This window comes from Cyprinodon tularosa, unplaced genomic scaffold (genome assembly GCF_016077235.1).
Source record: "Cyprinodon tularosa strain WSP-4 unplaced genomic scaffold, ASM1607723v1 ctg29, whole genome shotgun sequence".
NCBI classification, from domain to species: domain Eukaryota; kingdom Metazoa; phylum Chordata; class Actinopteri; order Cyprinodontiformes; family Cyprinodontidae; genus Cyprinodon; species Cyprinodon tularosa.
In genome coordinates this window covers 988168-1008382 of record NW_024038996.1, presented here as the reverse complement: position 1 = coordinate 1008382, position 20215 = coordinate 988168, and the positions used below count along the sequence as shown (strand labels likewise).

At 35.9% G+C, this 20215-nt stretch overlaps 1 protein-coding gene across 1 annotated transcript; it reads left to right on the top strand.

Annotated features, from left to right (window-relative positions):
- The first annotated feature begins 1428 nt into the window (after nt 1–1428).
- rheb (Ras homolog, mTORC1 binding) lies at nt 1429–19004 on the top strand. Its single transcript, XM_038290864.1, has 8 exons — nt 1429–1702; nt 4362–4433; nt 9960–10027; nt 10131–10213; nt 10314–10370; nt 10479–10526; nt 13632–13713; nt 18222–19004. Exons 1-8 carry the CDS (start codon nt 1651–1653, stop codon nt 18309–18311), a joined length of 552 nt encoding a protein of 183 aa, XP_038146792.1. The 5' UTR covers nt 1429–1650; the 3' UTR covers nt 18312–19004.
- The last annotated feature ends 1211 nt before the right edge of the window (nt 19005–20215 follow it).

The following is a 20215-nucleotide window of genomic DNA, read 5'->3' as shown; positions in this document are numbered from 1 at the left end:
TTAATATGGTCTTTCTTTTTTTTCTATGCACAAACAAAGCTGTTCTGTGAGAGTATTTCCACTCAAAAGATTAAGAAAAAGACTGGTGATGTTTTTCTTAAAAGTTATACATTTAACTTCAAAACATGCACACACAAAAAAGAATGCAAATCACTATAAACAAATAATTCTAACAGTAAAACTTGGAGGCAGTATTGTGTTGTGGGGATACTTTTCTTTGGGAAGCCGGGGTTAATAGGAGGCTGGATGGCCAGGTCAAAGTCAAGTCCTAAAAGCAGTCGAGAGTCTGTGGTACTGTGATTATGTATGTATGTATGTATTCTTTTTCTTTTTTTCTTTTTTTTTGCAAAGGCAAACAAGCAGTAAGTGTTGTTAGAGACATACTTAAAAAAAAAAAAAAAAAAAGATCTACAAACTGTTGACTCAGACTGGGATGGAAAATGTCCCACCATGTATAATTTTCCTTCAGTTCACAGTTATATGGTTTTTAAAAATATGTTGGGTTTTTTTTTTGCTTTATTGTAATAAAATGTGTAAATGTTTATGGTTGAAATGCATGTCTGGGGATATTAGGTATGGCTAGAAACATTTTTTTTTAAATTGATACTACTTTTCGAAGGGGCTCAATAATAACTTTGTCCCGCCTTTACTCCTCTTTCAACCAAATATATATACAAAAAAAGATGGAAAATGTCCCACCATGTATTATTTTTTAATATATAACTGTATCGTTTAAAAAATAATAATAATAATAATAATAATAAAAAAAAAAAAAAAAAATATATATATATATATATATATATATATATATATATATATATATATATATATATATATATATATATATATATATATATATATATATATATTTATTTATTTATTTATTGCTTGATTGTAATCAAATTTGGAAACGTTTATGGTTAAATGCAGAGGTATATTTATGTCACTTTATACCAGTGTTGCATGTCTGTCTGTATATACTTAATGTATATATATTTTTTTATATATTTTTAAATATTTTTTATACTTTGTATTCTTCTTTTTTCCTACTGTACTGTGATGCAACGCTGCAATTTCCCCACTGTGGGACAAATAAAGGATTTTCTTATCTTATCTTATGATCTTGGGATATTAGGTATGGCTAGAAAACCTTTTTTTTATTATTATTATTAATGCTACTTTTTTAATGACTTCTACATATTAGACAATGCGAAGCCTAATGATGTGCTCCCTAACCCTAAAGATATGAATGACACCACTGTTGACCACCTAGCACGTAACGCAGCGAGTCGCAACCAATCACAATTGAGAACCACTTGAGAGAAAGCTCTGCTATCCAATCGAAGGGCCTCAATAAGAACTTAGTCCCGCCTTTACTCCCCTTTCAACCAATCATAACCGAACAGTAATTATTTATTCATTAAATTGCAAAGGGGAGTGACGCAGTTATTGTAGATCTGAAGGTACTCCATGCTCCTTTATATGTATGACGTGGAATAATATTTTTAATCAAATACTAAATCCATCGAAAAAAGAAAGAACTGGACGCTGCATGTCGGAGCTGAGCGCCCCTTGACTTTATTTGGATGCCATTCTCACTGGAGGTTGCGCTAGAGCCCGAGGACTGGATGTTATAAGTGGGAACGGAACATGCCGCAGCCAAAGTCACGAAAAATCGCCATCCTCGGGTACAGATCCGTGGGTAAGTTCCCGGCACGCGCGTCTCACTGTGGGGATGACTAAGAAACAATAACATAGGATGGGATTAGAGTAGATCTATGCGGCCCTTCCACTTAGTTTAAACCCATTACGCCTCCTATAATAGACTTAAATGACAGGATGGAGAGGATCCTTCTCGCAACATCTTCTAACGGGTGAATGAGCGCCACCAGGTGAGAAGGGGACTGCTGTTTATTTTCAGTAGGCCTCAAATGCAGGAATGAAGGCGGGTTATTTTTACTCTAACCGATGATATGGTTAGGTTTCCATCAGTGACTCTAACCCCGGAGCCATGTTAGTCAGAGGCAAACTCCGTGGAGGCCTGGCGCTCCCGTGGATGTGACGCATCACTGCCTTGGATAATCGCATCTCATCAGAAACAGAAGAAGCGCAGTTTGGAAGGATGCTGAGGATGGCAAGATGGCACACGATGATAGCAGCATGTCTGCACAATCCCAGCTGCTTTTTATGTGGTTGCATAATGTTTCAGTTCAACTCAATTTATTGGTATATCGCCCCATCCACAGCAAATCTCAATGCATATAAATATATATATACACACAAACTAATCAATCTAGAAATGATTTAATCTGTGCAGTTATATACTGGATTAAATTCCAGTTTGCATGGATTGCATGGTATCATTGACTTTGTAGCATTGGCGGTTCTATACCAAATGTACCAGGGGGCCAGGAGGGGGCCAGGAGGGGGCCAGCGTGCTTTCATGGGGGCACAGAAAGGCGTGAAATAATAAACAGGGCAAGGGATACAAATACATTAAGAGAGCTGCATGAGGGGGAATTTCTATTCAATTAGGTTTAATTAAAATCCTATTTCTTATTAGGTCAATATACATTCATAATTTAGGAATTTACATATTTTTGTCATAATGTAAGTCAAAATTACCATTTTTTTTAAATAAAATTTGAATTATAATTAAAGAAAAACTGATTGTCTGATTTAATTGTCTAAGCATGTGTTGGCAGTAGAAAGAAAAATTAACTCACAAAGAACAACTGCTTTTTCACAATTAAAGAGAAGAGTTAATGACCGCATTGGTTCCTTAGATGATTTAAACATTAAATGAGAGCAGAAATGATTGAATATAAACAATTATGTTGTGTCTATAACAGGCATATGGACGACTGAGCCTCGATTTCCATAATTTTGGGAGATCGATGGTCGGCTAGAATTTAGACGTGAGACAAATCTTTTCTAACGATCTTATCTACCTCTGCAACGGTCTGAAGATCAATGCTTTAAACTTTGATTTATATTTAAAAGCGGTTTTTATTAATTTCATAGGTACTTATTAATGCCTTTCAGAATGATAAGATTTAAATATTTAAAGTGTCTTGGGATCTTAAAACAACCGAAAGTGTCGGTTTTTAAAAAAAATCTGTGTTTGTCAAAATTGGAATGGGGAAGTCAGGGTTTTTAAAGATGGGGAAATGGAGATGGACCAGAAACCTGCAATCATTGCAGCTCTACTCCTGACAGTCCAGTTGTCCACGAGACACTCTCCACAATTCAACTGACCCACTAAAGTTTATCCCTAAATATGCTGTTCACTGAGTTTCTTATCCAAGTACTATAATGTAAAGTTAAGTGGAAGGGAAAAAAAACCTATGTTTAAAAATGATGCTGAACAACAGAGATAAAAAGGACTGAAAGTGCTGGAATGTCGCTCAGTGATTCAAAGTCACCTTTTTAGATAAAAGTTAAGTTTGCATTTCATTTGGACATCTGACCTTGATTGAACCTTATTCAAAATCAAGATAACGAGCCTCATTGTCCAATGTAAATTTTCCACAGGCTGTTATTTCAGGAGCCGTGTCATCCACTGGTGTTGGTCCAATGAGTTTTATCAAGTACAAAGTCAATACAGCTGCCTATCAGTACATTTCAGATAGACCTTAGACACTGGAAAGAGGCGGGTAGAGCCCAATTCCAAAGGCTCGACAGCAGACACAGATAAGAACCAATCAGATAACTTCAGATGCGGTGCAAAATTGTCTTTAAATCGCTCTTTAAAGATATATAAAGCTTATTCTGGGTTTGATAAAAGTCATCATTTAAACATTGATTTGTTGCAGCTTAAATCTTGACTGTTATGGTGACAGACAATTGCTGTTGCACTATGAGTAATTGTTGCACAAGTATTAACTCCTGCCTCCCACGCTGTGATTGGTCTGGACTGTTTGAGTCTCAGCCTCAACAGACTGGCTGGTCAGGCTACTTCTGCTGATAAGCTTTATGGGGATACGCATTCATTTTCCAAGCACCTGCAAACACTTCCAAAGGTACCAACATCTGCTTCAGTGACCATGATGTCACTGCTATGGGTAGGCAAGGGTGTTACCCCCATAAAACCCAACAAGGTGAAGGCAGAACCTAGTACTTTGGCGCCGCCATGCCACGACTTCATGCAAGGGAAACCCCAGTTTCTCAATAGGCCAATTTTTTAGCAGGGAATTCCTCGGACACTTGATGTTTTTCCATTGAACGTAGGCCACAATCATCGTATATATTCTTTGAGACATTTCATTATATTTTGATGGTAATCTACTTTATTCCAATGCACACGTATTTTCCTCAAGATTTATTTAGACTTATTTTCTTTTAAAATGTGTTTTTTGCAGGAAAGTCTTCCTTGACAATTCAGTTTGTGGAAGGCCAGTTTGTGGACTCCTATGACCCTACAATAGAAAACAGTAAGTGTGGATTTTATACGATACTGAATTAGATTCTCAGGTTCAAATCCATCCTGCTTGTATTTCATGCAGTTAAGCAACCTAACTGTTAGTTTTGTCAGATCTTTAATATTGTGTTTATTTTTCATACAATTTGATTTCCTTTATATTAGTTAGAAAGTGAATAGTTGGAATTCCAATTGGGAAATGCAGCACTTTCACACCAACCTTGATCTTAAAATCCAATATGGCTGCCGCATGTCTAACATTATTTTATTTTCTAGTGCTTTGTATCTCATTTCATCATTCAAATAAAATGTAAAACACACCTTCTACATGTTCCTATACTGTTTGAATACTGAACAATGATACAAAGGCACTGTCATGAGTCTGTTTAGGAAACTCTTGACACATTTCAACCAAATGAAATCATTTTTCTTTTTTTAAAGTTGATGAAATTACAAAGGTTTGCTTTCTTAAATTTTTAGCCTCATCAATGCATAAGAAAGTAGAATTATTCACAAAAATCTTTATAGCCATAGACTTTTTTTTATAGATTAGGAATGAAACAATTAATCGGATTAATTGATTATTGAAATAATCGTCAACTAATTTAGTAATTAATTAATGGTTAACTAGAGCAAAGAGACTGTAAAACATGCCTTTAACTGACAGAGTGACCCACTTAGAACAGTAATTATACCAAAATTGTAAAATGATATATAAATATTTTGCATTTACGACCCAGTACTCTTCAAGTGGAAACATTTTAGTTTCACCTGGTTTAATTTTGTAAAAATTCTTCCTTAAGGAACCTTTGGCTATCCGATTATTAATCAAGAAAATAATCAGCAGATGAATCTATTTTCAAAATAGTCGTTAGTCGCAGCCCTAGTTTTGATGCTTTCTTTTAATTTTACACGCTTTTATTTATTATTTTTACTAGTTTTTACTATTAAGAATCTAAATCTGAGGCTTGCATTTGTTTTCAGCCCCTTTTACTGCGAAACCATAAATAAATATTCTATTGCAACAGAATTCAGCTTTAGGCACCATAATTTGGCGTTAAGAATCCTGGATAAAAACATTATTTTCTTCACCATCATCATCAAGGCTTACATGTAAGATTTTATTTATATTTCAGGGAATATTCAGTTCAGCTTTTGGATGATTACGTACATTTGATTTGCTTAATGTTTGATGACATATAAATCACTGATGTTAAGTTTTCTAATAAGAATTAAATATAATTCTAAAGGAGCATTTAAATATTTTTTTCTAAATCAAAACTGTGTAATAGTTACGTAAACGTTTTTGTACACTTCTAGATGATTGAAAACATGTCTCACTAAGGATTTTATACTTAGATAAACTTTACTGTCATTTTTCATACACCGATTATATAGAAAACGAAATTTCGATGCATACAGTGTACAACATTAAAATGAACATAACCATTTATAAAGTGCAGCAGTGATCAAGAATGTAAGCAGTGCAGGAGAAAAGAAAAAAAGCTTTTTAAAAGCCATGGTTCAAAAGGCCTTGATGTGGAAGGTTGAGTGCAGTGCAAAATAAATAAATATGGTGCAAAATGCAGTAGAACATTGAGTTGTGTTCTATTTAAAGGAATTATAAATAAAAAAAAAGAAAAAATCAGCCATGTTAGTGCAAATATGTTTTTTTTTTTGGGTGGTCGTGAATAGCCTGGAATTTGACTTGAATATTCTCCAGGTCATGATAAATGTTGAAAAAGAAAAGACGTAATGGAAAGCGGCTTTTTCTCTGATTTTACCCTTAACCTATTTTCCAAAGATGTCCTGTCTTCTGTCTTTGTCAACTCACTTCCTCTTCTTTGTAATTTTCAGTTTTGACATTTTTTAAATAAATGGACTGAGGACTATAGAAAGTTGAGTCTAGGAAAATTAGAAATTAATCATAAAATATGTGCAAGAAACTTGCTCATAATTCTGTTTGTTCATTGTGTGTTTAATCATTATTGGTATTTTTGTTTTGTACATTTATTATTGGGATTTCCTCATCCTTATTTTCGTATAACTTTAAACACTTTTGCCATGTCAACAACACACCTTAAACCACAATTAAACGACTATTTGGGTTATTGAAGGATAGCTATAAAGCATTTCTCAAGTGTTTGGAATGGCCAGAATACACCGAATCCGATTTCCGATCGGACAAAAAATCGTGTCGGATAAAATATTTGCATTTAACACCTATTGAAAGTCAATGGGGATGATTTCACCCGACACGGTTTTCCTTAAGATTTTGCATAGCTCTGACTACGATAGGCCCCAGGTCTATTTTAGCAATTCAGCTGCAATTTTATGGATCTGACAGGAAGAGAGACGCAGTTTCAAAGTAAAACACTTTGACGCTTTGGGGGAAAATAGAAAATAAAATATGTACGGGGAAACAGTCAGTTTTAGAGTCGCACATTGGGTTTAAAGCAAGCGGGACAAACTCATGCAGGAACAATTAATGAAATAAGTATTAAGTGTTCTTATGCACATATTTAAGTGATTAGAATAGTTTTATTGTCAGTTTATTGTTAATACAATAACAACTGAACAATCACTTGGTTGGGAGGGCCACAAGGGATGGGCCACCCCTAGCCCCCCCTTCTAGCTCTGCCTCTAGTCACTCACTGCAATGGAAGAAAGTAATTTATCATTCTGTGCATTTTCCACTTCAACAAAACCTTGCAATGCCAGCTTGAAAATGATATGCGTCTGTTTCTAGTAGCCTAAGCTTCTCCGTCCACTGAGATTTCCCATGAAGACACTTCCTGGTGAAAGTCAAGTGGAGCAATTTCCTTCTCAGAGAGATAAAAAGAAAAAGATGCACCATCTTGGCTCTTCGTTTTATTTTAAAGCAGATTGATTGTTCAAGAGGCGGTGCATTTACATCTGTAATCTTCCCATCATGTTGATGCACTTCAGAGAGGAAACTAAAGTTACTTTGCAAAAGACTTTCATCCTGCTTTATACATACACAAATAACCACATTTATACACAGTTTATAAAAAGACATATAACTTTAGACTCTGTTTGACAATAAATAGGATAAACATTTTCTATTTTAGGTAAGTTGGGATAAATGAAATTATTTCTAATTACCTACCCTCTCTACCTCCTGTAAAGGTTGCATTCCTTCAGCATGACTTGGATAAAACATTTTGTGTTTCTTTCCACAAGCCTCTCAAAATAGTTTGCTGGAATTATGACCCATTCCTGCTGATGAGCTGCTGTAGCCGAGTCAAGTTTTTACATTTAAAAGCAAAAGCTATCATAGTTTAAGCAGACATGATAAGCTATTTACATAAAAACAAGTAGACTATTGTCATGTTTGTACGTAAACCATGGTTGACTTTAATGCAGCTTTTCTGGTTTATGTAGGTTGTTATTAGAGTAGCTGTAAAGCTTTAGCAGTTTTACATCCTTCTGGGTTTTTTTTTCTTTTGGATAAGTTTTTTTTTTTTACACAGACTGTTTCTGTCTGAACAAGACTGAGAATCACTTAAAGGCTTTCCTCTGCACTTTAACTGATGAGGAGCTGACTGCTCACAACACCACTTTGATGCAGTAACTGAGCTACAAGTGGAATACTGCAGCCTGTGCCCCCATTTTTGATTGCTTAGAATGTGTTTTATCAACGTTAAGGATATGCATTTATTGCATATCTTAGTGTTTGTCTGTATGTCTGATCAATATCCTTTCTTGGCATGAGACCAAAACCCACATAGGAGTAAAAACGGCTTTTAGTCCTTTGATTTGTTGCATGCAAAGGCTGCTTTAATAAAACTAAAGAAAAATAAAAAAAAGGACGATGTTTAAAAAAGCAGGAGGAAGCAACAAAATCCTAAATATAATTGTATTCAGAAACAAAAGGACATCAAATGATTATTTTATTTAATGTAAAGCATGTAAGAACTCCTTGTTTTCCTTCTGCTGAAAATGCTATAAAACAGGAGTCAATTGAAGTGCATTTAAAACGCAATCATGCAAATAAATTTTTTAAGTTCTGCCAATTAACTTCAGTGTACTTTATGGAATTTTAAAGAAATATACCTACGCAGTTTAAGAGGGGTTTATTGAAGGGCTCCAACGATTATTTTGCTAATCGATTAATCTTTTGATAATTTTTTTTGATTGATCGATTAATAATTAGATAGGAAAAGGATCCTTAAAGAAGAATTTTTAAAGAATCAAACCAACTGAAACTAAAACTTTTCCATTTCAGGAGTTCTGGGTAGACCATATTAAAAACACTTTGAAGAAAAAAATCTTAAATACCAAAATATTTGTTTTTTTTTTTAATTTTGGTATAATTATTGCTCTAAGTGGGTTGCTCTGTCAGCTCAAAGCATTATTTAGAGTCTCTATACTTCAGTGAAGGATTAATCGATTACTAAATTAGTTGACGATTATTTCAATAATTGATTAGCCAGGATTAATCCAATTAATTGTGTGAGTTCTAGTTCATGTTTTTGCTTTTCTCTCAAATAGGCTCTAACCTCATAAACCCTAATGAAGTTACTGTATTCATTCTGAGGCTGACTTACTCCCAGGTTGACTCTACGTATTAATCTACTTTTTATTTAGGTTTAAACTTGTGACTGGATAAAGTTCTCTGTAAAGACTGTATTTTAAGCAATCTCCCTGTCGTCTACACTCAATGTCTGCTCAACAGTCCCAATAATTACATATCAAAAAGTTTTTTTTGTTAAAAAAAAGATAAATACTTCCTTTGCCTTATATGGCTGTATTTTTCTGAGAATCAGATTCTTTCATAGACCACAGCAAAAATTAATCTGGAGCTTTCAACATGATAATAGAATTAATGACTGGTAATTCTTTTATGATTCTTTTATGATTTTTAGTGTGATGTTATATGAAGATGGTGAATCACAAGATTCCCCCACCAGGGTGCAATGTTCCCACTACAATAACGCGTTGAAACATGACACCAGCTGAGTTCAGACAGAAGGAGGGAGATTGAGTGAGAAAGTGGAATGATCTGTTATTTCTGACTGGTTGGTGTCTGGACAGCATGGTTGCAAAAGTTAACATCGCTGGAAGGCAGTACTTTTGTTTGTGGGACAAACAAAACAGTTCATCAACACTGATAATCCGAGACTCCTGAGAGGTCTGGGTCAAAACTTTACCTGTAGGCTGTTTTCCTGTTTTTCCCTCATACTTTTGCTCACATATACCGCCCTGCGTTGGCTGTGTGCTCGGTTCCGTGTCTATAAATAATCCTTTGGATGCTTAACATGAAGCGGTGTCAGCATTATTAGTGAGATGCTGCAGGATATGCAGTACCTCCCCGCTGTGATGGATAACCAAACTCTTCTGGAGACAGATAATGGCAATGCACTGCTGAACTAATTTAATGTTATCAAACTGTACTATTTTAATGTGCAGACCTGCAGATCTAATGATTGTATTTACCATGCTGTGTTTTTTTTATTTACAAGAAAAAAATGCATTTAAATATGCAGTTTCTAAATAAAGTGGCTTGTAATTGCAGCATTTACCAAAATGATCACGATAAATGGACAGGAGTACCACCTTCAGCTTGTTGACACAGCAGGGCAGGTAGGACTCTGTACCTTTATATTATTAGTCAGTCGTTGATTTTTCAGTTGTGATACAATATTTTTTTTTGTAATAATTTTTCTACTTGGTAAATCTTTTCCAGGATGAATACTCCATCTTTCCACAGACGTACTCCATAGATATCAACGGTTACATTCTGGTCTATTCTGTTACATCTAATAAAAGGTAACTATTCACCATGGCATCTTATTTGTAATCAAAGTCTTCTTTGGAGTTTTGATGGCAGGTTTCTCTTCGCTGCTGTCGTTTTTTTCCCCCCTTGCAGCTTTGAAGTTGTTCAAGTTATCCATGAAAAGCTATTGGATATGGTGGGGAAGGTCCAGTGAGTACATCCTTGATCCTTTGATTTGCAGCTCTTTTCTCCTGAGACATTTTTAGATCTCTCTTACACAAATGTTCCTGTGGTTTTATAACTTTTCTCCTTATGCAGAGTTCCAATTATGCTTGTTGGGAACAAGAATGACCTACATATGGAGCGGTATGTCCCATCATAACATTGTTAAGGCTGATGCAGACGACTTCATTTTAGATTTGCTCTTTCTATAAATATATTCTTCATATTTCAGTGTTCCAGATCATCAAAAAAATTCTGATATCAGACAAAGATACCCGAGTGAGTGAGAAGAGCTGAGCTGCTCTTCTTGGCAAAACTGTTTGAAGTTTAACGTGAAGCCAAATCACTTCAATTGGACTGACCATTTGACTTTACCGAAGTCAGTTTCAAAATTTTGATTTGGCTTTGTTTTTTTATGGTGTGCGTCAGAGTGGTTTCCTGCTATAAAATCCATGTGAATTTGAGCTATAGGTCAAAAACTCCCACCCAAGACATGCTTCTCTTCTGCCAGAAAGTTGTATTCCTGGTTCCAACAAATATGGAAATCATCTGGGTTTATAGCACCTCCATATGCGTTATCTGCATATTTTTTCACAACTTAATCTAGCTTTCTCCCGTGACATGAACTGCACGACAAAAGCCCCTCAATAAAGGCACTGTTAAAGCTACAGTGTGTAATTTTCAGCGACATCTAACGTCCAGACTGCAGACCGCAGCAACATGAACATCTCCCCCCCACCGCTTCTCCCCCCCAACAGTACGGCGAGCGTTACGGGACAAAATGTCTTCCACGACGTCCGCATCACCTACCTTCTCAAGTGATGAGGTTTGTTTACATAGATAATTTTACAGATAGTATTTCATTAGTCTGTGTAGGGTATAGATTTCAGTACCGTCTCAGTTCATCTCTCTCAACTTGCCGTAGTTACTTTCGAGCGTAATGGACGATCTCGCAATCGCTAGTTTGTTGGCTCTGCGCTGCCGTAACGCAAAGATGTCTGCCTCCATGGCTGCAAGACCCGCTCCTATGTAATTATAAATAACGAATTCTAAGGCAACGCAAATATTAAGGTTAGCAGGCTGAGCTCGTAGATGATGATAAATAACATAGTTATGTATAATATATTACATTTCTGACTGTATATCCCTTTAATTATTACACACTGTAGCTTTAAATACAAGGTCACTAAATAAAAAAAGTTTGCTACTCAACAAATGTATAACTGACTAATTAACTGGAGTTCCTCTGTCTCACTGAAACCTGGAACAAACCCATTGACTACCTTACCCTAAACCTGACCACACCAACAAGATTCTTTTTTATTTTTTTTTTATATATCCCAGTTGTATATATTATTTTTGAACATCTTGCCTTCAGATTACCCAGCTGCTGTAATCTACCATCCCCATAAATCACATCCTTCTTTAATCTCAGATTTCAAAGATTTTGTCACACAATTATTCTCCATTTCTCCATCTGCTCTGCTTGATCTTGTCTTTAACATCCATAGTGACTCTCCCACAACCAAACGAACATTTGATTTCTTGGAAAAGTTAAACAGTCTCAAGCTCAAAGAGCAGATCACTTAACCTACCCATACACATGGATGCATATTTGATCTGGTTTCAACAACTCCCTCGGTCGCCATTAATAACCTGTCACTGATCTCACCTTTTCTGACCATATGGCAGTTACCTTGAACATTACTATTTCTACTCCCTCCGCCAAGAGCACAATTATCTACCAGAACCTAAAAACACTCTTTCCTTACTCTCTCTCTTACTCTTTATCCACTGTAATCGCTAGCTCCTCTTTTCCCTCGGATCCCACTATCACTAATTTGGACATTTTTTTTACAACCACATTCTCTGATCCTGTCTTAATCAGTTAACCCCTCTTACCATAGCTACAGTCTCTGTCTCCACTTCAGCTCTATGGTACACATTTGAACTCCATGAACTCAAAAAGAACGGCAGAAAATGTGAGCGTCTCTATAAAGAAACAGGTCTCACTGTCCATGCCCAAGGTAACAAGGTTCTGTCAACACTTAAATCTGCCCACTCCAAATTCTATTTGGACTTTATCCTTTCTAATCCCTAAACCCCGCTCTTCTATTCTCTACATTTACAAAACTCACAGAAACCACAAGATAACATTACTTCCATATTCACACTAGAAAAGTGCAATAACTTCCTTCCTTCACAGCTCGCTGACATCCACCTCCTCATCTCCACTGGTACTTACAGTTTCCCTACTTACATCCCTCTACTTCACTTCTTTCTCTCCCCTGTCTCTCAGACACCGCTAAACATGAAAACCTCATCCTGTTATCTTAACCCTATTCCGTCTCCCTTCCTTAAAACCTGTATTCCCATCTTTGTCCCTCTCATAACTCCTATCTTAAACACTTCCCTTATCACCAGCTTTGTCCCATCCTCACTGAAACTTCCTTTACACCCCTTAAAAGAAAAAGGCCTTAATCCTGGTCACCTTAAGAACTTTAGACCTATTTAAACTCTTCCATTTCTCTTAAAAATCCTGGAATTCTCATCTCCTAATTCAATAATAATATCTTTACACCTCCCAGCTGTTTCAAATGCTTGAATGTGGATTTCGTACCCACCAGACTCTGCTCAAAGTCACCAATCACTTCCTTCTTATCCAAGGTGTCAAAGTGTCTAATTGCATGTCTAACATTAAAACCCGGTCACAATGTTTCACCCTCATTTTTTTCCTTTGGTGTTTAGTAAAGCATTTTTGAGATTCCATAAAAGTGCTATACAAGGTGTGTTTTGTCTTAATGTTGTTGGACAAGTTCTTTTTAAGCTTAGTTTTTTTTCTTGACTCCACTAGATTTGTTAAACAACTCTGATGCTTTAGGTAAAACTGAAATCATCTTTTCAAAACATTGCTTATTATTACCCAGATTATTTTTCTCTGATATCAGCATTTGGTTGGTGATGTGAAACCTTAATTGGAAGGAAAACTGGAAAGACTGAAATACTTTTTTTTTTTTTTTAATAATTAACTATTTCTTTTTCTGTAACTGTGACATGAAAAATAGGAATGTGCTAAAGTTTTCCCAAATGAGCACTGACAAAGATTTTCCATTACCACATTTTCAGGGGGACATACTTTACAGAGTGCAATTAATATAACTTATGTATTGCTGTAGATGTCTGAGCTGCTGCTTATAGAGTTTTTTAATGTTTGTTTTTATATTTAATCTGTTTTTGTTGTAAAATCAGCGTGATCAGTTGTGAAGAGGGGAAAGCATTAGCCGAATCCTGGAACGCAGCCTTTATGGAGTCCTCTGCCAAGGAGAACCAGGTAAACAGATTATATATCTATTTGTTGATAGAGTCCATCTGCTTTTGGTTGAATAACTTTACATGTTTTATAAGTTGTTTATATTTTGTGTTTATGTGTGCAAATTGTTCAGATATCCCCTCAATCCCATTATTATCAGGTCTGGTTGAACAGCTAATTTCAAAGTATTTCACAAAATCTGATTTTAAACTGTAAAATATCATGTACCTTTTTTTTTTTTTTTTTTTTTTTGCATAAAGATACATTCTTTTTTTTATATTTTGTATTTCTGTTATGTAAAATTAACAAATTTGATTTTGGCACTCCTGCAAAAATACAAATGAAAAGGTAAACAAGTCTTGCCAAATACAGTTTAGTTTATAAGTGTATTTATAAAAAAGGTGCTAAATACAAAATGCACTTTTCAAGACGTAATTTTTATCGGCAATTATTGAGGGCAAAAAGCTAACCAAGGGAACATGATTCCCTCTTCTTAAACAATCATTAACCACATCCTATTACTGCATTATTGGTTGTCAACATCCAGGAACGGATACTGGATGACCTGTGACATCAAGACATAGCTTACATGAAACATGTCACACAATGTGAACACATCATGCTCCAGTCTGAAGAATTTGATAAGAGGATGAGAGTAGGTGACATATCTGGACTATGGACATTTTGATGAGAGACTCATTTGTTAGAGCGGGAGGAAAGCTTGCACAGCACTTGAGAAGGAGAGAATCATACCTATAGTTCAACATGGTAATAACAGGGTAGTGGTCTGTGGCTACTTTTCTTCTTCAGTATGGATGACTTACCTTAATAGACAGAATTCTATGTTTTTAGGTCAGATAAAATCCAAATGACAATCTTTAAAAGGATTGGCTTGCAATTTGTAACTCTAATGCCCAGCAGACCAACTATCTCATCTGATTGGTTCAGAGTTGAAGTCCAATTAAGACACTGAGGCATATGATCAAACAGGTCATTCATCGTAGAAAATCCTTGATTTAACTCAATATAAAAATACTCTGTAAAGAGGGGTGAGTTGTTGAAGAATGAGCTGTAGAGCTGTTCTTATTAGAATAATTTGTTTGAGTTAATAAATAAAAGAGAAGAAAGATGGCAGGTAAACTTAAAGCAGCACCCTGATTCAATCAAACAGAAAAATCTTTGATGATCATAAACATCACCCTGAAACGATTTATACATTAATATGACTGATTAGTACTTTACATCTTGTTGCATTAGAAGCATAATTATCCACCTGACCTCACTTTTTGCTAAATCTCCTGCCTATGATAGGAGACGGGCTGCTCCTGATAGTTGAGCTACTATAGGCACCTGTCTGCTGTATTCATATTTTGAGATGCAACCTGTATAGTTAGGGTTTGTACCAACACATAGAACCAACTCAGGCGATGTTGGACCACACCGCCACCTCCTTTCCATCATTCCCTGCTATGTGATTGAAACACTACAAATACTTTTTGTTATGTAATGTTTCTGCTCTGCACCTGATTTCTTGATGAAAAGCCTTCTTTCCATTAGTCGGGGCGCTTCTAGTCGTTCGTCAGCTGTTTCAGAGTGACGACCCCACTGAAATGTGACTGGCTTACTGTGAATTAAGCGATCGCCACCGTCTGATTTATATTCCACTTCATCGAGCTCAGAGGCACTTTACGCCACTCCGCCTACATGAACTAAAACAGCAGGTGTGCTTGAAGACGCCTACACAGTCTGTGTTCTGAGGCCCTACAGCCTCGCACTTGTCATGTCTGCATTGTGTTTCCTGCCTTCGAGTGGACAAAAAGTCACTCATGTTCAACTGTACAAAGCCGTATCCTACGCAAAACATCTCATACTATGTACTGTTTTCTCTGTCTCTAAAGAAATAACAGCCTCTATCAAGACAAAAGTACAACTAAAGAGCAACAAAGGAATGAATCAGAAGTTGCCCCTAGGATTAAAAAAAATGTTTGCGCAGAATATATTATCCATAATGTTTGAAAAACCTGTAAAACTATAACACACATAATAGAGATATAAACATCTGTTACAAAAGGTAATGGAGACAATGCTACTCATCAGGTTGCAGCAGAAAAATAAAACACTCAACAGAACAGCATATTGATTTTAAAAGAAAGTAACATTTGAAAAGTAAAAAAATACTTTAGAGAAGCAATATTTTAAAAAAATATGTTGGAAAAACTGCAAAAAAACAATATATCTTGGAAAACATATTTCCTTTTAGACTATAGTTTTGGAAGTGGAAGTTGTGCTTTATAAAACTGTTTGGATTTTTATTGGGTTCATCATTTTCACACTCACTCATTGCCATTTGTATCGCAGCCTAATTCAATTTAAGCTTAAAACAAATAATTCTCTCCTAATATATTTATTCTACTAGAATAAAAAATGAGGACTGCCTAATAATCCGAAAGGTTGCATCATAAAAACACCATGAACCATGATAATATTGCTATTGATTATATGAAATACAACATCTGTAAACAGACATCTTTTGGCTAATATATTCCAAGTATCATCAGTTTACTTTTGCCAATAAAATATTTAGACTGTGGTTTAAGTATCACTGGATACCTATACCTGATACTGACAGCAGTGACCAAGACATTAAAGGTGACAAAGGAAGAACTTAAGAACAGTTATTAATGATGTTTTTGATCAGAGTTTGCACAATGCCATGTTTAAGGCTGCATTCACTGAAGAAGTGTCTTACTTCATTTATATATATATATATATATTATCATATCTGTCTTTTGTTTCAATGGAACAAAAGATCAAATGCTGTAGAAAAGCAGTTATTTCACATTGTCTGCTTCTTATAAGAATGCCCAGTTTGATCCATAGCTATGACAGGATTTTGGTGATGTCAGAAAAATGTAGCATCAGCACATCTGCAATCACACACCACGTAATGTTTATTTGTTTTCTAATTAAAGATCCACAATTCAGTTTTTTCCCATCCAATCTGAAGACTTTGGCTGAGTGTATTGACCAGAATCTGATACTGATCTGAATCAACTGTTGAATAAATGAAGCATATAGGCTGTGTCTGAATGTCCGTGCTATTTATGATATAGGGCACTATATCGCGGTTACGCCATTTTAATGGAGTGTCTGAACGTCTGGTGGATGAAAAAGTAGTGGACTCAAAATTTCCTACAATGCACCTTGAAAAGTATTGATTATCAATGGTCACTAGACAAGCAGATATATCCCAGAATGCTTTGTGAGGAGAGCTCTCCTCCTAAAGCAGGCATCCCCAAACTTGGTCCTCAAGGGCTGCTGTCCTGCAGGTTTTAGAGGTTTCCATGCTTTAGCACAGCTGATTGTAATGATTGCAGTAGAGCAAAAGCCTGTTAATCAGCTTTCAATTAAAATCAGCTGTTGTTGAGCAAGGAAACCTCTAAAACTTGCAGGACAGCGGCCCTTGAGGACCAAGTTTGGGGATGCCTGTCCTAAAGCATTATGGGATTGATTGTCACAGCGGGCCGCTGTCTCCGTACCCGACAGCGGTGACAAATAACAATGATGCGGGGAGGCGGAGTTACTTAACCAACGTGTAGCGAAAGGTAGTGATCATCCATTCGAACACTGCAAAAAGTTGTGGTTGTCTGCCTGAACGGTCAGTTAACTCAGTTCACTATAAAGTCCACTATATAGTCAAAGCTCAATGTAGTGATTGAGGGATTTATGGTTTAGGGCGGACGTTCAGACACAGCCATATTTTCCCATGTGAGTGAGGGCTTTAGCCTTGACATAAACATTTTCAAAAACAGGTAATAAGTTAACACTGTAATAAATAAATTTTATATTATTTATTAACAAAAAAGCACCAAAAAGAAAGAAATTAAGCTTCCATAAAAGTGAACTGGATCGTATCTCCAATATCAAATACAGCTAATTTTTCAGCAGTGGAACAATATCCGATCCAAGAATTTGATCATTGCATATCTTGCTCTAATGCAACATTATCAACAGAACTTTGACTCAATTATCACAGCAATAACTGATTGATAATTTCAGATTTATTTTCTTATTTTCGCTAGAGCTTTTAGCATGGAAGGACAAACACTGAGATGAACTTCGGTAGTTTCAAACTTTATGTAGAAATTCCAGGAGGGAGGAGCAGAATGAACAAACACCTTTCCCAATGCATTGTGAGAAAGGGACACACAGAAGGAGTGAATTATGAGAGTGAAAAGAATGAGTTGATATTTGTCAGTGCAATTGTAGTGCAGATATAGGCAGACAGAACCATCAGTTAACCAATGGGAATTCATTCAGCAGCCAAACCAGACCATCCAACTAGTGATTATACGAATCACAATGGGGTGTTGATAATTTGCAGTTTATAATGAACCACAAAGAAGAAAGGTAAACAGAGTCAAGCTTCCTCTACTTACTGCTATAGGCTTTGCTAAAGTTTTAAAGCGTGATACATTCAGCATTTGAAATTGTTTTGTGTATATGCTTGGTCTCATTCGCTCCCTCAGACAGCAGTGGAGGTTTTCCGGAGGATGATCTTGGAGGCGGAGAAGATGGATGGAGTGCAGCCTGTAAAGAACCCCTGCTCCATGATGTAGAGCCGCCCAATCAACACACAGGACACTGCACTGGGAAATCCCGTTACTTGAAGGCTAGCTGCCAGTTCCCCTCCACCTCAGCTGAGTCCACGCCCCTTCCTCAACCAGGGTCCTAAATACCTAAAAGTGTCTATTTATGGCTCTGACTCCACCATCATCATTAGTATTCCCAGTTCGACCCATCATCCTTCTTTTCCTTTGTGTGTGTAATGAAAAAAGATGAATGGGTTATTTTCTGGTCTTAAATAATGCTCTGCCCACTTTTTCATCTTTGTGCTCAGCACTGATGCAAAACCTGAAACGGCTGGTATGGATGTATCAGAACAAATATTTGTAGTTAGGAACAGAATTAGTAGGCTTGATGCATCCTAGCTTTTCCCTTTGAAGCTTCCATATAAGGCTATAGCCCTGTTTAAATGACCCGAGATAAAAGATTTCCCATGTCTGCCATGCATATGAAAATAGATGAACAAATCTTTATTCTGATATACTACCAGCTGTGTGGGCTTTCCAATATACACCTGTTTTCTACTGCATCAGTCGCAGTACTCATGTCTCTCTCCCTTGGTTAGTTTCCCTTAAATTACTGTCTGCCAAAAGAAAATAAGAAAAATCTGCATTCATTTTCTAATGTTGAAAATGTTGTACAAATGTTTTTGATTGTAACCATTAAAGGAAAAAGTGATTATGTAAGTAGGATGGTCTGTGGATTTTTCTTAAGGATCTTATGAATTTTGATTTGTTGGAATCTTTCAATGTTATTTTTTTTGCAGCATCAAAATCTGTTCAATTTATGCTTTGCTGGTCAAAATGGTGAACAATACTGGAAGTAAGCCAGATATAAAAGATGCCACAGAAAAAAAATATTTTAGTATAAATCAGTAAAGTTTCTTTCAGGTCTAAGTCCTGCATTGTCCTATTTTTAGTTAAGTGTCTTTAAGTACCTATATGTACTTGGTTCGGTTTGTTGATCATATGAATTCAAAATTCCTGTCAGAAGTGAGCATAAATCATCAATGATTATTTGCACTTCGCATTCTGGAAGGGGATGTAAAAAGTTCTAGACCACATAAATATGAAGTCCCTCTAGACTACACAGTCTAAATTGTATAAATATATATGCTCAATTATGTACATACAGCTTTATTAAATCCTCCATCAACATGCTTCTGGCATAAGTCTGTCTAAATGTTTGACCTCTCTTCCTGACATAACTAACTACTTGCTTTTGTGTGTCATAAACATTATCTTGAGCATGCGTCATTAACGCTAGATTCACTTAAACTTATCTTATAATGCTTAAAAGTTAAAAAACAATCCACTGAACTTTGTTTCCAAGTTGAAGACATTTCGCTTCCCATCCAGGAAGCTTTTACAATTCAAAATGTCAGAATTGCTGTTGAGTTCAAAGCTTTATAGAGTAGCACAACAAACTTGTTTTGGCTTAGAAAACATGCAAATTGAACCAGAAAAAAGGATCTGCCCTTTAGGAATGGGGAGTCATTTGGGTTATTTGTTAGTCTGCAATATCCAATACTGGTATATGCCTCTGAAAGGGGTTTGTTAGGGGTAATTGTTGGTCTGGTTGACCTAGTGGGATGGTTTTGTCCCCTAAATGGGGTTAGGGGTTCATCTCAACTCTAATTCTGATTGTGGATTGTTTCTTAACTTTTTTGGAAGGACTATGACCTGAATGACTGAGAATCTTCACCAGCTTATCTTATAATGGTTAAGCGGAGCCGTTAGTAGGTGGGATTCTATAAAACAATTGACTAATAAAATAAAAGGTTAAATAACTGCTTATTAAATTGTGTTCCATCTTAATAACACCCACCTAATTTGAAGTAATCCTCGCCTATTTTGCATACCCAAATGAAAAACCAAATAACCGAGGAAGTGTAAGC